The 21,774-nt window shown below is 36.2% G+C and overlaps 1 protein-coding gene across 19 annotated transcripts in view; it reads right to left on the bottom strand.

Annotated features, from left to right (window-relative positions):
* ADGRL2 (adhesion G protein-coupled receptor L2) overlaps positions 1-21,774 on the bottom strand; it is a 204,587-nt gene that overhangs the window by 5,675 nt on the left and 177,138 nt on the right. For 10 of the 19 annotated variants that reach the window (XM_077182315.1, XM_077182316.1, XM_077182317.1 and 7 more), the window contains 10 exons: positions 20,675-20,848; positions 19,459-19,668; positions 18,250-18,470; positions 16,904-16,970; positions 8,883-8,974; positions 7,982-8,026; positions 7,668-7,694; positions 6,839-7,007; positions 3,064-3,192; positions 2,552-2,648 (listed from right to left, as the gene is read on the bottom strand). In XM_077182315.1, coding sequence (XP_077038430.1) covers positions 2,552-2,648; positions 3,064-3,192; positions 6,839-7,007; positions 7,668-7,694; positions 7,982-8,026; positions 8,883-8,974; positions 16,904-16,970; positions 18,250-18,470; positions 19,459-19,668; positions 20,675-20,848 — 1,231 coding nt within the window. The remainder of the gene's footprint in view (positions 1-2,551; positions 2,649-3,063; positions 3,193-6,838; positions 7,008-7,667; positions 7,695-7,981; positions 8,027-8,882; positions 8,975-16,903; positions 16,971-18,249; positions 18,471-19,458; positions 19,669-20,674; positions 20,849-21,774) is intronic. The other 9 variants (XM_077182328.1, XM_077182327.1, XM_077182320.1 and 6 more) reach the window with 2 other exon arrangements.

A 21,774-nucleotide genomic window follows, 5' to 3' on the forward strand; every position in this document is an offset into this window, starting at 1 on the left:
TCTGGATGTATTTGAGCTATGCACTGGAAATGGGAGCAGGAAAATACAGTTAGATTCCAGTAATTCACAGGTGCTGTCCAAATCCCCAAAGTAAACGTCTAGTGAAAGTGATATTTACTAATGTATACAAAATCACTGTTACACAAGAGCAGCAATTAAATGTTTAGGGATCAAGGTACTACATCAAGCTATTAGGACTTTAAAAATGATCATAGGGAGCACTTCTGTCCAGAACTGACAGAACTGAATTTCTCAAACTGAAAGGCATTGAAAAACCTCTTATGACAGGATCAGAGCTGTTACTCACTTTATTAAATACACACAGATAGTGGAAGGGAATTGCTGTTTTCAAACAGACAGTGGATGACAAATTGCAAGAAGCATATCTTAGTATATGCAAAAGTATGCATGCTGAGGGGAAAGCAAAATATTTGCTCTAAGAAATCAGAGCATTCACATTTTCTCCTGGGACAGTCATGCTGCAAACGTATCTGCCAGGTTTTAAAAAAGAATTCCTTGAATGACAAATTTCTTTAAACTATCAGTTTACAAATAATGTAAGACAAATAAAAATACTACATGAACAGACTCTTTTAAACTCTTGTAAATTCAAATTTACATGTTAATGCAACACCATTTAAACACTCAGAAAAATCAGATAAAAACCAGCATATTTTGAGAAATTATTAAAAAGTCAATTGCTCTCTGATTTCTAGCTACTACAAGAAAAATGCTGTGATTTAAAAATTAATTTAAACATTTCACTAAGATTAAATTCAAGTTTCTTTTTTATTACTTTGCAAAGCAGTTCATCAGGATCAGTGTATTACAGACCCAAAGACAATTAGAGAAACAGCTCTATTTTCATAGTATAAATATTTTTATTTGTCAAGTAATTTATATATATTCCAAATATTAATGCTTTTGTACTCCCAGAACTACTTAGCAGCTGAAATGAGCAGAAATTTTTAACACACAAAGAATTATGGTCTGAGAACGCTAATCTTATTTGAAAGTTCGTATTAGTGATCAACTAAAAAAATTATCATAGTTTTTCCCATTGTAAAGTACTTCTTACCAGAAGTAATAAATGAAATGTATTTTGCTTGGTTTTCTTAAATTTTGCATGCTATATTTAATCTTAGACTAATTACCTGTAATTTATAGTTATGATTTTTTTAAATCCAAATTTCTTTGTCACAAGAAAAAAAAAAGCTTAATTAAAAGCTTGATTTTTATTTTAAAGGAAAAATGTCACTTGCCATTAATTATTAAACTACCATAATACGTATGTATCACTGAGATAGTGACAAAATTATAACTGAACAGAGTTGATAACAATTTTTCTAATCATGGCAGAACATCTCCAGTGACTTGAGTCTGGAACTTGAAACAGGGAGAAGCTGCTAGACCTCTGTTCAACACTGGATTAACTAATAGTGCAGCACAGTTAGGGCAAACCTCAGTAAGAGACAGCAAACTAGAGTCATTACCAAATTTTATGTGCTTGTATTTTTGGAATTTTAGTATGACACTTAAGGAGACATGAAAAATATACATTTTCTACCTACGAGAAGTTACTTAATTTTGATTTTTGCCAGAAGAACATGCAGGGGCAAGAGGGGTGGGAGGAGCAGTGAGACACACAGGTCTTACCCACTATGTACCAAACATCAAAAGTAGAATCATGCTTTCTGATACCTTTTGCTTTGCAAATACCACAATTTTACTTCCAAAATGAATGCAAATACAGGTTCCTGCTATCAAATCCTGAATTTGGATTTTCTGTTTGAAACTTTCTGAGTGGAGCAGGAACTGGTTGCAGCGTGGCCAGGGCTACCTGCTCTTCACTTAAGGACTGGGTGGAAGAACAGGTTCAAACCTGGCTTGCACAGAGCAGTCCTCCCTCCACTGCTGGCTCAAACTGACCCCAAAACACAGCAGGGAGGGGAGAAAGGGAGGGACAATCTGTCTTGGTAAACACCCTTGTCTTCTGTCTGGACATGAGAATGAGGTTACAGATTTCAAAGTCTATCTGAGATGAGAAGTTTTGAGTTTTGACTTCTCTGTGCCTGAAAATCTGGATTCTATCCCATGTTACAGATATGATGCTCTTTGAAATAGAAAAGATAAATGATTTACAGACATCTTTTGCATAGAAATGATATCAATTAGATTTCACTGGGAAAATTTCTGCACCTAAAAATCAGTCAAATATGCATTAAAATGTTACTGCACTCATATTTCTATTTCAGATTTAACCTATAAAGGTTAGGAAAGATTTAAAATTATGATCTTGCTTTTAAGCTAAATTATTGATGAAACTAATTTAAATACATTCCCATGAATTGAAGAATTCAACTTCTATAGCAGGGGCCAGTTAAGGGAACATGGTTTTCAAAAGTGCTGGTGGATAACTTTAAAAATCTGCTTTTAGAGAACACTTGTTCCAGATTTTTTTTTAACATTATTTTCAATTCTTCTGTGTTAAATGATATAAAATCTGTAATAATTTATGGATTCTAAAACTGAAATGTTCCCAGTGACTGACCTTGATTAAGTGTTGAAGTGCTGTTGATGTCACCTGAGATAAAAGACGATTCCGATTGTTTTCTTACAGTGTCATTCCACATCCTCCTTATCCGACTCTGTTAGCACAAAGCAGTGAGACAAAACAAAGTAAATTACAAAAAGATTTTTTCCTGCTCATGTGCTATTATGTAGAATATTTGTGTTTATTTTAGCCTAAAGTAAACCATTTTTCTAGTACATCATGAAAATTCCTTATTTTTTTATTAAAACTCTAATTTTTTAAACTTTATTTCAATGAACCATGATGGCATAAAACTTCCTATAAATCAGTCCCTAATTACAAGAAAAAAGAACATATTTGTAATAGACCAAAATAACTGTTTAAAAAGAAATAATTCTACAATGCAGAAGTACATATTTACCATCTAAATGACAACAATGAGAAGACAATTAGTCTTTCTGATTGGAAGACATCTCAGTAGGCTTTTCATAAATAAGGTAATTAAAAGTTGCTGTCAAAATCTTTGTTACCTGAGTGCCAGAGGAATAGCGAGCACTGGTTCTGGTGGTTGATGCCTTCACTGAGCTGTGGGGACTCTCAGTTGGAAGTCCTCCACAGCAGTAGGAATGTCTGAAGCATTTCCCATATTCCTTACGTACCTACGAGGGAAAAAAAAAATGCTTAGCACAAGAAATAGTTTTAAATAGCTGCTGGCAAAAACACATGAACCTGGCATTGAAACTACTCACTTTTCAAGCAAATAGATAATTCTTGTCTGTTGAATTGCTGGCTGTTAGCAAACCCACATATTTCTCTCTACTCAGTGGCAGTATTAGCAGCTACCCAGGAGTTTTGAACCAATTATTTCCATGGTATACACACACTTAGAGATGTCCCTGAATAATCACTACTGACTTAGTTAGAAAATTGTTTTTATTCAATTTTCATATTGTAGATTAATATAGTTAAGTTTACCTGAATTGAATGCTGGCTGAAAATAGTGGTTTTTATAAAAGCTTTTGGTGCAGAAAGCACAGCAAGCCTGTCTTCCCATCCTAGCAGGCCAGAAGGGCTTGAGCACTGCTCAGTATTACTCCTTATGCAATGATTTCCAATAAAGAGCGCAAAATTTCCAATGCCCGTAAAGGACTTTTCTTACTCTGTGTAACTCATCCAGCTGCTGCTTCAGATGGCCACAGCTGCCCTGGCCTTGTACAGAGCTCACAAACACCACTGCCCCACTCCAGGCACAGCCCCAGCCCCAGCTGTGCTGGTGGAGCTGCTTGCCAGTGTTCCAGAGTCACTTTTGGAACCATAAAGGCTGGGAATGAAGCACCTTTCACTTTTAGGACTGAAATATAAAATTCTAATTCCTATCTTTGTTGAATCTAGAAATTTCAATATACCCATGTTTATAATTTTTTTTTTTTCTGACAGAGCAGCAAAACTAATTAATGACTTCAGTATTTGGGCTACATTTATTCACTTTCTGTTTCCAGTGACCTACTGGAAACTTTTGTTATGGGTGATAACAATTGCCATAAAAGTAATCAGGATCACTTCACAGAGCAGGTAATTTTCTTGTATTCCATGACTGCTTCACTGACTGTTAGTTTTGGATAACAGAAGAGTGTGTGCATATCTTGGCATCAAGACTGCACCAGTGAAAGGACAGAGTGGATAAAATTTGTATAGATGTGTAAGTCTAAACTCATAAATCTTGCCCCTGATTACATGGGAATTTAAGTGTCTCTTCTACATCAACGAGACTCATGAGTTTCTGTGAAAAGAGGGATTTCAGCTAATCTGGAAATTCTGCCTGACCTATGAATATATAAGACAGAAAGTTATGCAAAAAGGAGAGGAAAAAATGCAAAAAATTAATAGTGTGGATTTACATATGTAATGTGCTGTTTTCTACAGGAGTTTTACTCACAGAATACATACTGTGCTGTTTTTCTATAAATCACAAGGATGAAGAAAAGTTGAATAATTTTTACTTTAACTTCAAGGCACAATAATTCAGCTTTTTATAAAAGTATATGGTACCTATTTAAAGTCAACTCCTATCTATATCAGCACAAAACACATGTAAAAATATGAAAACAGAAATGAAACAACTTCAAATTATAATTTTTAACCCTGGAAAACATAGGTCTATATACATCATCACTAGATGGTATAACACCTAAGAAAAAACACTCCTGAACACTAATGGATATTAAATGCTCTAAGCCACTACACAGTAGAGACAATAGCAATCAAAACTGTATTTTTACCCAAATACCACCCTCCAGGGCTGGTTTTGCCTAATGCCTGTATTGCAGTGAATGTACATTATCTGTCAGGACTGTGCATTCCACTGTCATTATTTCTAAATTATAGCTTGTTGGAAACTGATGGAAGCAACAGCACTATCATCTCGTCAGAACTGGAAACATAATAGTTTTCACTTCCACAATTCTATTTCTCTGTTCAATTTAGTGACCAAGTAGTAATAACAGAATAAAAAGACTACATTAGCTATGCAGACAGAGCACAGGACAATATCCAGTCAAAGGCAGTGACACTTAAAAATCTTAAATGGCAGCTTTAACATTTTTTCAGGTATAAATCTTATTGCTCTAGGTTATGTTTTTTCACACTTGACTGGTATTTTAATATTGCTTTTTGCTGACTCTACTTCATATGAAAACAATGCACAGCTGTAAAAAGAAGTAAAAAAAGGAATCTGTTTCTGATTTTCAAGTCCAATACAAATAGTAAAAAGGGAAACATTTTATGAAACCCTAACCTAGAAAATATTTGCATTTTGGGAATGTTTGCATTTTCTTCCCTTTCTTCTTCTCTTAGGCTCAATCTGCTAAGTGTGCTTTTGTTCTCTCCAAACGAGTGGAGTGTCATGTTCATCCAGGTAAAATTCTGTCTACCAGATCTTTTCCTAAAACACCTCTGAATGCCATTGTCTAAACCAAATTTAGAGATGCTGGCAATGTTAGAGTTGGTACAGTTGAGAACATGAGCATAGGATTTTTGTATTTAAACAACACTTTATCCAGTGGTCTCAAACCATCCTGTAAATATCAGTTAATTATGTCTCTGGTGAGCTAATTATAATGGGAGTTAATAACTGCTAGGTCTCCAGCCTAAAACTGGTAAAAATATTTATAATCTAAATACTGCAAATTGGATATTTCCAAATGTAGGACATACTGCATTTCATGTTAAGTTTGTTTGGGTGGGATTTTTTGATGTTCACCCTTCCTCTCAACTCTCATTACTTTCATTTGTCCTGCCTTCTAACAAAGGCTCTCAACATTTTTTATGCACTCTTCATTAAAACACCTCCAAGACATCCTTGGAAGCAATCTCCACCCTCTGGGGAAGAGAAGGGAACCCACAAAAGGGTCCCACAGAGCTGTGCCCTTCATTTTCCTTCTCTCCTGCTTGCTCCTCTCTCCCCTTCAAGCCTTCTCTCTGTCTCCCTCTGTCTCTTTGTCTATCTCTCCTTCCAGCTCATTCTGGACCCTTCTGCTTTCATCCAGAGAAAGGGAGCAGAACTAATTTAGCTCATCCCACTTATGAGGGAGGCTCCAGTGAAGAGCAGAAAACTACTGGGATTTCTGGGGGAAGCAAACACTTGGGAAAAAAGCATTAATGTCGACATCTTTCTCATCTTCAGAAAACTATTTCTGTTAGCAGGTGTCTAACATTAATGACTACTTTGTTCTAAGGTGTTCTAAAGTTCATAATAAAATTAATTTTTACATCACACCTAATTTTGTAATGAATGAGCACACATAGTACTATCCCTGCCTATCACCCATAGCTTTATGTGGCAGCTTAATGGGATCTCAGGAAAGGTGCTCTGCCTTGTTCTGAGAAAAGGGGAGCATTTCCAGGCTGGTATGGGCTGATATCATAACTGATCCTCTGTTTGCAGCACTGCAGTGAAGGCAGGACTTGTTTCATGTGAACATAAAAGATTTTTTGGCAGTAAGTCCAGGCTAGTATGTACCACACTACCAGTGTTCAACTTTTACATTTTCTTCACAAAACCTTCAAACTGTTCAAGAACAGGTTGGAAATGCTGCATCCATGTTAAACCTGGCTGAGTCACAGAGCAGTTGCATGACTCCCACTAGCACATACAGCAAGAACTGCACTGGAATTCTGGTCCCCTCCTCAAACTACTTCAAAATGCTCCAGTTCTTCAAATTGTTAATTTTATCTCTATTTCTTATGAATTATGTGCGGCATTTCTGAGGAGTTAAGGAACATTCATCTGTGGTTTTGGTAACTTACTTTCTTTTGAAGGGCACAATGAAAGATGAAAATAAACATTCCTTGGAAAGCGTTAAATACTGTGAAGAGATATGTCATCACCACGGTCCCCTCATTTATAAACAGCAGACCAAATGACCATGTTAGGCCAAGGAGACACAGGAGAGCAAATGCACCCAGGACCCAGGATCTGTAAAAGAAAATTAATTTTAGTAACTTACTTACGAGAATGTACTTTACCAAATCCAATATTAACATTTCAGTTCCTGCAGTTGACTTTTACTAGTTTCACATGTAAAAATTCCTTGGGTTTAACCTTTTATCTATTAAAGAAAGAACGATTCCATTCAGTACTCTTAGACTCCAATGAAAACAGCAAGAATAGATATAACCTTTGTCTTTCTCAAGAACAGCATAGGATGTCAAAACTATTTTGAAATGCAGAAGTATAGCACAAGCCTCAGCTACTCCATTGCTTTATCTGCTTTTAGAGAAGAGATTGATAAATCTGGCTTAGCCACTAATCACACCATAGATTTTAAACAGTGGTGCTGCCATATAATACCAAATAATGCAACACAAATGCACAAAGGTTAAACAGCAGATTAAAAGCCTAGAGCCCAAATCATTAATGCTTCGATAAACTCAGCTAAACTGAAGCTAGAGGATGTAACTTCCGCATGAAGAAACCCTGCTGAAATGTGACAAAAATATGGATATTGCTTTACAGAACAATCTAAAAAAGATTCCATCATGAATAGGTTAAGGAAAAGGAATTGTAGCAAACAGCACAGAATGAAAGGGAAAGGGAATTTAGTCAGTGAATTCCACATCTAACTAATGATCTTACTTGATAAATGGCTTATTATCTTCATAGCTAGAAAGCATTATAAGCAGAAAAGAGAAACAAAATTATTAGACAGAATTGAAACAGAAATTAATAAGAGCATTTTTAATTGTCTATAAAAATTAGTCAAAATTAGGAAATTCAAAATGCAGAGGCAAGCAATTTAAAAGTATAAAGGCATGTAATAGTTTAAAAGTCTTTAGCAAATCAGGTATCTCAAAAATAGTTAATTAAAATTAAGGGAAATCCACAATATGACCGAGTTTGTAAAGTTAAAAATCATGCTAGAAGTTTGTTAATGTAGGGTTCTATCTTACCCAGGTAAGTCCGTATTATAGTAGCCATCACAAACACGGTAATTACTGGTGTGGATGAGAAGACAGAAAGAGGAAAAGGAAGAAAAGAGAGAGATGCTAGAGATTAGCTCTCTCTCTCATCATGCAACATGCAATGAAGCTGATACTGACCTATCTAGAACATCTAGTTCACAATGTTATCCTTACTGAAAGTCTCCCTTTGCCATTTCCAACGTTCAAAGCAGATCTGTCAGACCCTTTCACATCCAACCCTCAGTGTTAGAAAGTGGCACCATCCCTTCAGTGTTGGTAACAAAAACCTTGAATACAACGTAAGGCTAAACAGAATACAGTAAAAAGCTATCTAAAAAAGTGCAAGCTGCCAAAGCCTTATTAGTTATCAAAACCTTATATTACTCTGCAAAAGGGACACTACAGTAGAACACCATGATAAAGTAAACATTTGTTAAATTAGCACGAAAACAACAGATAATCTTAAAGTTAACAATAATAATAGAGTCAATTCTCTGGGGAGAACAGGATTACAAGTAGAAACTGCTCAGAATCCCTAAATCAAAAAGTCATTTAACAAAACAAACTTAATATAATCATATCAGCCATGCAAACAGGAACATCATTTTTGAACTGCATTTTAAATGCAAATGAAATTACTACAGTGCTGTGGCATTTCCGTGAAACAGTTTCTTGGCACTAGTTCCAGGCTGAAATTATCTAATTTTGACCGGCGTTTGTGACATTACAGCAACAATGTGACGAAAGCAGGATTGGCTCTGTTTGCTTCTAATTGACATCTGCAGTTGCTGGGAGACAATGGCATGTGCTCCTAATGGAGAGTAGCTTTCAATCAGTTCAGCAATCAGAAAATAATCATAGTTCTCATACTTGAACACAAAGCACTTACTTAATGTTTTCCAACCTGCTAGAGTCTGGTTTCAAAGTGTTTGAGTGCTTCACCATTTTGCACAATGTGATCACCAGGAAGATAAGATTCAGCTGTCAAAACAGATAAGAATGAAATTAAACTACTTCAAGTAATAGGTTGAATAATGATGATGTTACAGGCTAAACAAAAACCCTGTAGTTTATTTCCAAGTAAGTAGTGAAAATTTGTAACTCTATCAGATGGTCTGCAAACTATGATTGCAAATAAGAATGAGAGGATAAACATATTAGAAGTCCTTGTTTCACCTAATTTCCAAAATGCACCACATCGTCATGAACCACCGTGTTTAACTAATGTCCAGCACTTGCCATTGTCAGTTTAGCTCTGTCCTCCAGCATGTTTTGCTCATCAACTGCTCACCTTTACCTGTCACCCCTGGCCCTGTTCCCCATAACACTCTCTGAGGACAATGGTCACTGCTTCACTGGGCTATACTAGTTGTCTTTTTATCACCCCATCCTGATTTTGAAATGTTTTTCACCTTTGCTGGTTTCTCCTTTATTTTTTTTATTTTATTCCTTTTTGTTCTCACAATCCTACTGGGGTCTTGAAAAGACCTTAAATGTAACTGGAAAAAAAGAAAAAGAGAGGAAAAGAAGAAAAAGAAACACAAAGATGTAGCAAATGCATCAAACTTAACAGTGCCATAGACATATGCTGGTGGTGCACCCTCCTGCTGCCCTCTTTCCCTTTGTAGTCTGGATTCTGTCGAAGCGAGACTGCGTGTGCACTTGAAGGACTGTGGCATCTTATTCTTGTTGTGTCATTCATACAGGTAACACCAGGGAAGATACTGAGGGAAATTTTTTATCATTCTCTTATTGTGAAGCAGAATCACAGATATCAAAGTTACTGGGTGCCTTTCTCCTATCGATTTCAAAGTCTGTGAAAAGCACAGGCGAGCCAAATACAAGGATGCCTGCAGAACACAGGCTAAAAAATGGTTTCCAACTAATTTCAGTAATTAGTTTGTGCTGTCCTATATCAGACAGAAAAGTTGGACAAAATTGTGTCTTTGAAACCAGTAAGGGCCATGTCCTTTCAGCAAGAAGACACACATCCTTGTCTACTACTACAATGGTGCACACAAAGTGGCTGGACCAAAAGCTAGAAAAAGATGGAAGAATATGCTTGGACACCCTTATAGCACATACATTAGACAGAGAACCCCATCCTTAGAATCTTCCATATATATATATATATATATATATCTGCAACTGGTTACTGATGGAGTATGATTATACCCAGTCTCTCAATTTGGGAAGCCTTTGGTTTAAGATAGCTTCAAAATCTTCATTCTTTTGGTAACACTGGGGATACCAGTTCATGCTAGATGTATTCCTGAAGCTGTGCCTTAATGGTCAGAGATGTCACTGAAATCCTAACAAAGAGCTGGTCTTAATCTTGAGAAGATGAGTATTTTGAAGGCTCTGATCAGAGTCTGTTAATAAGAACACTTATTACAGAAACAATTCCTACTGCTACGGGCAATCATGTTATTGCTCCTGCTGCTGTCCCAAAATCAGGATGGACAGCACAAACTATAATGCAGTTCTCAACACCAGAAAAGTGTGTGGCAACTTTTGTTCTTATCATGCAAAGTACAACATTTTAACAATTATATGTTGAGATTAATAGAAAAAGGTGTTTGTGATATAAATAACAAAAATAAGCTTTCTGTTTCTGCTTGTATTTCAAGAACTAGCTGAAAATACTTAACCTTTAGGCTGATGTATATACATGGTGTAGGTTATGCATATTTCCATTGCTGCAAAATGTAATAGAAGGGTCGATAATTCATGATCTTGGTGATTATCTTCTATGATTCTTATAGGAAATTACTAACCACATGAGAAAAACCATTTAGAGATCATTGTGATCTCTTCCTCTCATCTAGGTTTTCACTGTATGGTGTAACTTCATTGGATGAGAAAACAACCTGCTTCTTTCCCTGGCCTTTGCACCAGACAGGACAAGGGCTCTGCAACAGACCTGACCCTCAGCTCCATGTCTTTGACAAGATTTCATTTTTCTCTATTTGAAAAAGTTTCTTGCACAGTTTGGTAGCTAACATAACATGTACTTCTTCAGCCTCCTGGAAAAATGCAACCTCAATTTGCTTTTTGTGAAAACAAACAGATTAAGATCTAAGACACATGCCCTGTGTCAATCCGAACACGTACATCAACTTTGTCTGCAACCTATGCATCTGGGAGTGCACAATCCAGTTCAGAATAATATTTACAGCACAGCTGGAAGCTAATCCTTGCCTAGGTAGCTACCCTAGAGTATCCTGTATTGTACTGACATCATGATTCTTGGATCAAAAACTCATAGATATGGCTTAGCCCATAAATGACTGCCTTATGAAACAAGAGGGTTTTACACTCTGATTCTTTGTACAACTGAAGTGCTGGTTTGCCACACGACAAATAAAAACTTGTATCCACACACTGAGGTTCCTTTGGTGACATGGGCAGACATGGCCTTACCCCAGAGCTTGAGCCAAGCTCCACTGTATTTAACAGGTTTTATGTAGGTACTCAGCTCTGTCTGGGGGTATGACATTGCTGCACCAGGGAACAACTGCACAAAGCAGTTTCTTAAGTGACATTTTAATTGTAATTCATGTACAGACCCACAAAACCAGCCCACAGAAATAATAATGCCATATCACAGCAGCTGAAAAAGTCCTTCCAAGAAAAAAAGAAAAATACTGTACTTTGAAGACAAAGTAACTATGACAACTGAGCATATGATACTTGTTTCTCCATCACTGTGAAATGTTGCATAGTTTTCAGTTTCAGCAGTCAAAAGACCATGGTTTGCCACTTGTTCAAACATGCTGGCATCTCTGTTACGCATTATATCATTATAAAAAAAACCACCCTATTTTGCTTGCTTACTGTAACCAAACATTTCTATAGATTTGCTTTTGGCTCCCTGATTGTTTTTAATCTGGAAATTGATTGTTTTGGAGGAATTCATAAGTTAAAGACTTTTGGGCATCTTGCCTTTTTTTTTCTTTTTCTCATGAAAGACACTAAGCAGTGAGGAAAGGGAACTTGCTGGAAAATAAATGCTTTTATAAGGAATAGCTGAATTAATTTTCTTGGTGAGAAATATGTAGGAGGAGGGAAGAAGAAAACACAGTTAGGACTTTTGTATTCATTTGTACAAGCAAAGCTTTTCCAGCTCTGAGCAACGTGGTCTGGCCCAGAGCTGAGGCTGCTTTGAGAAGAAGGCTTGACCACAGATCTCCAGGAGCCCCTTTCAACCTGAATTGTTTCTGTGAGGACTGAACTGTTACTGATCCAAGCAAATGAATTTGTAGATATTTTCCAAGCTTGACAGATGGTCTGAGTAGGACACCTTTCTTTAAGAAAATGTTCACCCCGAGCATGCAGAACTCTTGAGGTCATACAAAGGCCCACATGAGTGGCAAGAGAGACTTTTGAGAGCAATCTTCTATGAGAAAAAATGGGCCTTTGACAATGGTGGCATTCTCATCACTTCATGTAACATAAATGGTCAGTGACTGGCTGGACCTCATCCTGACAACAGGGCTGCATCCATCCCAGATGAGCCAAAATCTGCAGCTGAACAGTGCCCCTCTTCTTTAAGGCTAATAAAAAATATAAATATATTGTTCAAACACACACACAGATGCACAATGTATACATCTCAAACAGTCCTAAAATTATACCCTTGATTATGTCTGTAAAATCTTTTTCCTGCTGCGTGTCTGCAAATCAGAGCAACATTCTTTTGAAAGCTAAAAATAAGAAATTAAAAGTCTGGTCAGGCATTAGGTTTGGATTTGAAGATTCTGCTGTGATACCAAGAAGTGACAAAACACACAGCTACAGAAGGTGGAGCTATAATACGAGATCTTTTAAAATAATAGCTGGTAACAGTAAGCAAAAATTTGAATTGATAGTATTTAATTTATGTTTATACTTGATTCTGATTTAGTTTCTAAAACTTACTGTCTACTGGAAGAGATGGAATTCTGGATAGAGAACTAGCTTGATCTATACCCCGATTTCAGAATTTTGTGTAAAGTAAAAGAAAAAAAATATAGTATCTTCTACAGGACTTCTATTAGTTTCTTGTCATCTCTTAATACAAGTGTAATTGGATAAAACAAAGTGAAAGAGAATTGATATATATTAAAAAATAACAACTTACTACTTTAAAATATAAAATATGAAGAGTTTTTATGGTAATAATCAAATGTAGCACACTGGAAGACCATGCTTATTCCACAGGCAACACACATATGGCCATTTCTACTTTGGAAATCAGATGGAACTGGACATGAAAGAAGGTATAAGCAGAAAATGTGTCTTTCTAGACCCTTACACCTATGTAATTTTGAGACAGGGAGTGTGTCCAACTCAAATGAACTTTTTTAAACAGTGGGTGTGCTAACCTGCACAGAAGACTAATCAACTGGAGTTAGCTGCAGGTACAATGAATTAGTAGCAAAATAAAGTTAGATTTTGCAAAAACTATTATAAATTCCCCCTGTGATTAATAGATAAAAACCATTTATCAAGTGTCTACTATAGAAAGATAAACACGTATTATTTATAAAAAATAAGTTTACAAATACTGTCCATTTTCACTTGTGGAGCTAAGTTATGTGTACATCTGTCCATCCACTGACTCAGGTAAGCAATACTTCAGCCTGAGTGAGGACATTTAACACATTCTGTGTTAATGAAATGGGGCATCTTAGTAATTTTTGCTTAGATAACCCTTGGTAGACTAATACATGGGCTCTGCCTGCAAGCTGGGGGAAGCAAACTGCAACAGTTCTGGCTAAATTAAACCAATGCCGCTCGTTCCTTGGACATGAATGAATCTACACAGCAGTCAAAGTGCTCAGGCTTTTCTGACCACAGATTACAGAAGTGCACTGTTTGTTTTATAGCCATGAACCTGCTCAATGGAATCACGTCCGCCCTGAGCTTAGCAGCTTAAAATTCATTCCACACTGCCTGCAGTGCTGACATGGATACGATAAGACAGAAGAACAGAAACACCACTCTGAAGTAACCTAGCTGAACTGCACATGTTCTGACCCTTTTTGAACTCCCCAGAGCTTTTGTTACCTGGCAAATGCAGCTCTAAAACTGCTCTTGTATCTCCAGATCTTTGCTCTTAGCCATGCAGAAGCCTATTTCTCCCTGGGACTGGCAGCGAGAGAGGTGCTCTCTGAAGGCTTCTAAATGAGTGTGCGCACTGAACTCTTACTGAACTGAATTAATTATTAAAGATGCAGATGGAGCTGTCCAAATGATAAGAACAGCTCCTGACGTATCATGATCCAAGCTTTCATTAAACCATTTCAGGCATACTAATGGTTTCCCACCGCTCATTACTTACATGCTCTTTTCTCATAGATATAATAACCCTGGTGCCCAAAGGCATGACAGGCTATAGAAAGAGTGAAGTTAAAAGTTCCTCAGAAGATGTACTGAGGAGCTTCATGCTTCCCCCTCATACTTCCCATTCTCATTTTGTGCAAAAATGTGCACAGACACGACCACAAATGCTTATAAACTCAAGAGAAAAAACTGTAAATAAGAAGAGAGGACAATACTGCCAAAAAAGAGTTTATGTGCAGAACTATTAAACTGAGAAACACAGAAGTGACTTGAGCAACATGTTAAAAAGCTTACCGAGGCAACATTCTCACATGCTACTGACACTAAGTAAGCTACACTACAGATACAGCTCTTTGGTTACAGTGCACATGACATATTATTTTTCAGCCACTACACTTCTCACACTTCTTCCTCTGGTTTCTCTTGCTTTCTCAGCTGGGACGATTAGAGGGCAAAGCAATTGCTAGAGAAGAATTACTCCTAGGAACTGTGCTGTGATTGCTACCTGCTGTTTCATATTTTTCAAGTTGGGAATACTGCTCCCAAAAGCCTTTTGCGTCTCAGTCTAAATGATTTGCTGGAGGATAATAATGTCACGGCCAGTAAATAATAGTGAACTATGTCTGTACATGGTCAATATGATTAAATGTCCTTCACCTCTATTCTCACTCTGACCTGGTTATGAGGAAGTGAAAAAGCCATCAGCACAGCCCAAGGCTTCCTGTGTGAAATGTTATTTTAAAGGAAGGGAGAGAAATATAGGTGACTTAGCAAAATACCCCCAGTAACAATAAAATAAGGAAGGAGCCACAAACAAAAAGCAAAATTATCACCACACAACCAGACTTGATGTGACTTAACTATTGTAGTGGGAAAATCAGAACAATTTCCAGAATAATTACAACTGCAAGAAACAACTTCATGCTGAAAAATATTGTCTATCATATTGAACATATTAAGTCTATCTTTCTAAGACTTTCAATTGTAATTGTAGGTTTAATTTAAAAAAATCCCCATCATTCTGAGATATGATTCATTTAATTAGAATGTATTTAGAATAAACTCTGTACAATTATTATGGTCTACACTTAATTTTACAAACACTATAATTTTTCTAATTCAAGTCATACACACATAAATTTTGGCATCTACGCCCATGTTTTTGAAAATATGCCAATGAACTTTAACAACCTCTACATTGCACAAGTATCTTTTCTTAAGTGATCGCTCAAGGATTCAAATATTTTTTGATATAAACAGAGTAAATGCAAACCAAAACATTGGCCAGGAACATTTTTAGTAGAAATTTCCATAATCAAAGTATCAGTTTGGACTGTAAGTACAAAAAGTGCTGAAATATTATGTCTGGCACACAGATCTATAAAAGTCAAAGAAATTTCAAAATTATGCCTGATGCATGTCCTTCATACTGAAAAAATAAAATTTCTGAATATGAAAAAATATAATTCCTGAATGTGGAAATTCAAGTGAACTCAAATTCTGCTAATATTTCACAACTCTACTGCTGTGAAAGAGCAGGAAGACATGCAACTATTTAAGATTTCCAAAGCATGAACACAAATTAATTAATCCCTCCAAACTATCAGCAATTATGAGAAAAGGCCTCTACGTACATAGGCTATGTCCCCAGCCAACCTTCTACAGCATTTCCCAAGTAAAGCCAGGCTTTAAAGATACAGAGCTAGCAGAGAAAACCAAGGTGAGCCAAAATGCACATCATGCATTCACTGTGCTCACAAATTCCTCCACTGTGTAGTGTTGGCATTGTTAGTCTGAAATAAATGGGAGAAGTTCTCTCCCTGGGTTGATTACAGGCTTTTTACAGGAAGTGCTCAGAGAATTGGTAACTGATGTCTGAGTGCAGCATTCTGTGCTAAGGGGACACTGGGGCACCCAGTGGGTGTACAGATGGGTGCAGGCACACAGTGGCTTCAGCAATGAATGTGCACAGGCTTTCTACTGGATACAGAACAGCCCATTATTTGTACTAAAACAGAGCAACTTCTGTGTCTGACAGGCACTACATGTAACACAAATACACACAGAAGTAGGCATGGAAAAATGTGCATATGCAAATACACAGACAAATACTGTGTAAGTGTAATGGAACAAAAAATTTATTTAATTATCCAATGCATTAGAATACCCTTTTGAGATAATTATGTTGGATAATTAGCAGTTAAATTCTAGAATGTGTACAGTAGTGACTCAATTGAAAGCAATAATAATGGTTCCTTTTAAAAAACCCCTGTGTTTAGTACTTCATTGATCTTTCATATGGCTACACATGTCAATATGACCTTCAGAATTCAAGCCATTAGGAAAAAATGGCCATGCTGAAGTGCCACCACAGCTTTGACAATTAATCATTTGGTCAGCACTCTTTAAAGATTTCTACATATTTATATAACCATTAGTCACATTATAAATTGTTTCTAAGCATTTTTATGGGATGTCTTGTGAATAAGGATGGCACTGAATGAAAATTTAATTTCATTTCAATTTTTTTAATCTGCTGTGAGGCAACCTAAAAAGAAAGGGAAAAAAAACCAAACTTCTTACCAGAATAATGAAAGTAACAGGTCCAATGAAACTCCAGATAAAGTAGTTATCTACGTGTAGCCAGCAACTATTATGGAACAAAGAGAATGAAAAGTGAAAAGGTGCATTATCACCTCAGTCCAATAAATGGAAAGTGCAAAAATACTTCTTATGGTAACACTTTGCCAGTAAACAATGATGAAGATTGCACAGTACCACTTATTCCATGGACAACACCTAATCTGAACCTCACCTCTTCCAATGAACTCTGTATAACACAACTGAACCTGAAACTACAACATTAGGAATAACTAACATAAGGAGAAACAAAACCAAAGCAAGCTCTCCTTTCAGTCAAAAGGTTTGGAGACAGGTGCTATCATGGACTAATGAATGTAACATCAGTAAATAATTTTTGCAGCCTTCCCATGTGATCTTCAAAGTCTGCTTTTAACTTTTAACTATGTTAAGTGCTCATGCCTGAGGAATATGAGACAGAAAATGCTCAGATGCCAGGTTTTGCTGAATAATAACATGGTATAAATAAAATGCCCCATCTGGGAGTTGAACTGTGGAGAAAGAATACATAAGATACCAGACTAAATGACGTATAAACCTATTAGGGCCAACTTCACTTAGCAATTCATTTTTCAAGCAGCCCAGTTCCCTGCTGAATTCTCTTGTTTGTCTTTCATCAGTAGCAACATCAAGCAGCTTTCTTGTAGTCAACAATATCTTCCCCTTCTGTAACTAATTTCATCAAAGGACAAAATAAACACTACTGAAAGGCAAATTCATGCCTCCAGCAACTCAAATCCTCAGAAATGTTTCCTGTCTACCTTCTGTCACTTCCTATATACATCTGTATTTTTGTAAATAAAAGGCAGTGGCTAATTTTAATCTCACTCTACTTGCCTGATAAAATATTATCAAAATAAAACACACAGGTTGGAATATTGTACTGTCATACTTCAGGATGAGAGCTAGCTAGAGGGACAGCTGAACAAAGAGATCTAATGAAGCATTAGCTTAAAACTGGGTGGTTAGGCTTGTCAGATACTTTAAGTTGAGAAATTTTGCTTAATATACATCTGAGTACAAAAAGTTATTTACTTTTTCAATTTGTTTCAGGTCAATCTTTTGTGTTAAAAGAAAGACCATAATTTAGAATTGGTCTCTCTAGAGTAAAAATCCCCTGAACCTAGAGAATTACAAAAGACTTGATTGTAATTTGTGCACAGCATCGCCATTCTCTTACCAATAAAGCTTTCAGATGGTATTTTAGTCTGTCAGGGACCCTCTGACAGCTAATAGGCTTTAAAAAATTATTCACTTGAAAAACACTCAGGTCACTTGCAATTACTTACGCTTTCTCTGTTCCGTAGCTCTTATAGTCAATAGCTGCTGAGACACCAACTACTGTAGCAGGGAAGAGGTAGCCAGCAACATAATAGTACTTCTTTCTAGAATATTCACTTTCAAATACTTCTACTAACATTAGATAAAGCTGCACTCCTTCTAGACACATCCAGGCAAAGGCTGCCAGGAAGAAAAAGTGTAAGAGACCTGCAAAAACCGGACATGCAATCTGCAAAGAAAGAGAGAGATGGAAATGTAAACCACAAAACCTTCACATCATTACCTCTCCAACTGAAAAGTGTGCAATAGAACTGCAGATAGTTTTATTAGAAACATTTCACAAATTCAGGAGCATCTTCCCTCAAAACATACTCTGAACCTCAAAACATACTCTGAACATTTGAAAACACTAATATGTGTTCAGTAGTTAAAGAAAGTGAATTAGCTGAACAGTATGAATGAAGACAAAGAAATTGCACCCTCATCTCCCAGTCATGATTTTCAGAGTGGATTTCCTAATTTTGTAAGCAACTTTTTAATTTTGAAACTGATATGGTTTTAGGACTTACAGTTTAGATAATCCTGGACATGAACAGTTGGTTCTCTATGCATAATGTGATACTACACATTTAAAATTATGAAGTGTCTGTCCCACGATTTTTGTCTGCTGTAATATGGAAATTTCTACTGTTGTAACAGAAATCAGTCTTAATTCTTTCCCCATTGGCCAAATTCTGGATGAAACTATGCTAGATTATTAGTTTCAACTAAATGAATGATTTCAGAATTAATTTTACCAATACTACCAAAATACCTGCTTGAATGTGAAATGTAAAAAATGTATATATATATATATAGAATAGACTTTGTACTAATATATATAAAAATGTAGTCAATACCTGTTAAGACATTTGAATATATATAGAAAAGGTATTTATGTTCCTAATAGTCAACATTCAATTTCATCTCCTGTTTCAAAAGTCTAACCACCCACTTTGTTAATAGTCAGTGTTTCTCAACTGAAAATAAAAAGCATATTTTGGGATGGACGTAAATACTATGTGTGAATATATCTATCTTATTTTCATGCTGTGCTTTTATGTTAGCCTTTCTGGGTTGGAGTGCTAAAAACTTGTCAGTGTTGTCATGTTTTAATTCAAATCCATTTCAAACAGCCATTTCAGAGAACAAGATCAGTACACAGAGAGAAAACTTACCTTGTACTCTGTCTTATCGATGCCTATTAGGAAAATGAACTCAGCAATGAATAGGTTGATACAAAGGTTCTTGTGAATAGTGTTACGATCACTTTGCAGGCCACGGAAAAAACAGAATGTGAAGATGCAGATGGCCAGGCAAACAAGAGAGATGACAATTCCCACCCAGGTGATGACAGTGAGGAGCAATTCGTGCACTCCATCTTTGTACTAGAAATAACCAAGAATGGAGAAAATTATTATGACTCTTTATGAGTATAAACAAAAACCTATTTTCACAGGTATCCAGAAAAGTTACTTGTTCATTACATGAGATGGGCAAAATGTACTCAGTAATTTCTCAGTCTCAGGTCAGCTTCCCAGAAGAGCAAGATCAGGGTAAGTAGAAAAGGAGCAGGTCTGAGAGAAAAATGTGACTATTTTATCCAGCTCAGATAGCCTTTTCACTTTTTCTATGGCTCACTGCAGACTGGTTGGAAATAGGAGCAGAGAAACAAAACATTTTTAAGGTACCGCTAGGCTCTGATGAAAGGAGAGAGGAGAGCTTTCCCAGGGACTTTCTACAGACCTGCAACTCTACAGCAGAGAAGAAAGAATGATTTACACAACAAGCAGGACAAAATGCAGAATATGCTGCCCATGTAATTCTGGCTTCAATCTCATGTTTAGCTAAAGGAGATTCCTTGCTTTAGTTCTTCGCAGTGAACTTTTCAAATACAATGGCTTAATGAGAAGTCCCACATCCCTGCAAATATTGCATGCTCTTGGGCCCCTGACATGCAGGAAGTGCTTTAAATAGACAACAAAATTTCTGACTACGAAGATGTGTTTAAACAACCAGTATGGAAGTTCCTTGACCTTCCTTGCCAAGGAGAGCTGGCATTTGGGCTTCCAGGGAACAGCTTGCACAGCTGTCTGAACAGACACTTCATCTGTACTGAGGGAGAGTCTATAAAATGGTTGTAAGGTTGGTCAGTAACTTTAAAATATGTCTTGTAGAAAACACTTGCTCTTCCTTGTTTTCTCTTCCCTGTTATTTTGCTTGCAACTTTATGGATGAGTAAGAAAAGTGCTACAGAAAGCAAATCACTTTGGAAAGAGTGGGTAGGAGCTATAAATACTAAAGAAACTTCAACAATTTTGGATCTTACTAAAAATTTAAAGCCAAGTCTTTTAAGTTTGTTCCCTGTTGATGGCTGGAAATATCGTTACTTACCACAATTTCCCGACGAGCCATAAGAATCGCAAAGTTGGTGAGGTGACTGCAAGCACACGTTGTATGAGTTTTATTTGTGTCAACCAGTTTGCAGCCTTGAGTTGACCAGTATCCCATCATAGTCCTCTCTGAGTAGTTCCAGAAGGAACAATTTGCATTGAAATAATTGTCAGGCTGGGAGACAAAAGGATAACATAAAATGAGGATTTTACACACTAAGATGGCAATAACAATTGTGTAATATGTGTAAAAGGTAATTTAGATTAAACTTTGCACGTTTTGGACAGTAAAGGTTTTCATCAGCAAAACTGTGGACTATGTTGCACAAGGAAGGCATCTAGTTTAAAAGGGACTTTATAGTCTGAAGCACTCTGAAGTGTAGTCTCAATTACTGTAGACCCCATTTCAAACAATTACAATTTTTATGCATGGATGGTACATTATAGTTATTTTTGCTTTCTGGAAAGTTAGGACTGCAAATTTATTCTGAAGATATTTTTTTCTGTAATTGACAATTTGAAAATAGGATCTTTTTCCTTTGGTTCTCACCTTTGGTCAGGCCAAAGTCATGTGACTAGGTATCACATAAAAAGCTCACTCCTCAATGCCTATCTATTTTGGTGAAAAAAAAATCCAACCAGATTAAAAAGAAATCCAACCAGATTCAAAAAAACTCAGGCAAATGAGAGAAAAAATCTAACCATATTTTCTCTATCACAGTAGTGATTGTTTATTTTCCCCATGTGAGACATGAAAAGAGAAAGGGACAAACTTAAGAGCAAAGACACACATTAAATGAAATACCACAATGAAAATATACATAAATTCAATGTATAACAGATCAAGATACCATACTTTATTCTTTGTTGAATAAATGCAATTTGAACAAATTGTATAAGCTTCTGTAACTTGGTCCAAAATTAATGTAAAAAGTTAAAGTCAATAAAACTTACTACATCAAACCATGAAGAATCTTAACAGTTATTTTCTTCCCTTTTACTAAGGTAAGAGTTAATTTTCAGTTAGAAACAAATGAGTCATTTACATTTTCATGTTGATTACTGAATTAGTTTTCATTAAGAATACACTTAAGTTCTAAT

The sequence above is a fragment of the Agelaius phoeniceus genome, chromosome 8 (genome assembly GCF_051311805.1).
Source record: "Agelaius phoeniceus isolate bAgePho1 chromosome 8, bAgePho1.hap1, whole genome shotgun sequence".
Taxonomy (NCBI): domain Eukaryota; kingdom Metazoa; phylum Chordata; class Aves; order Passeriformes; family Icteridae; genus Agelaius; species Agelaius phoeniceus.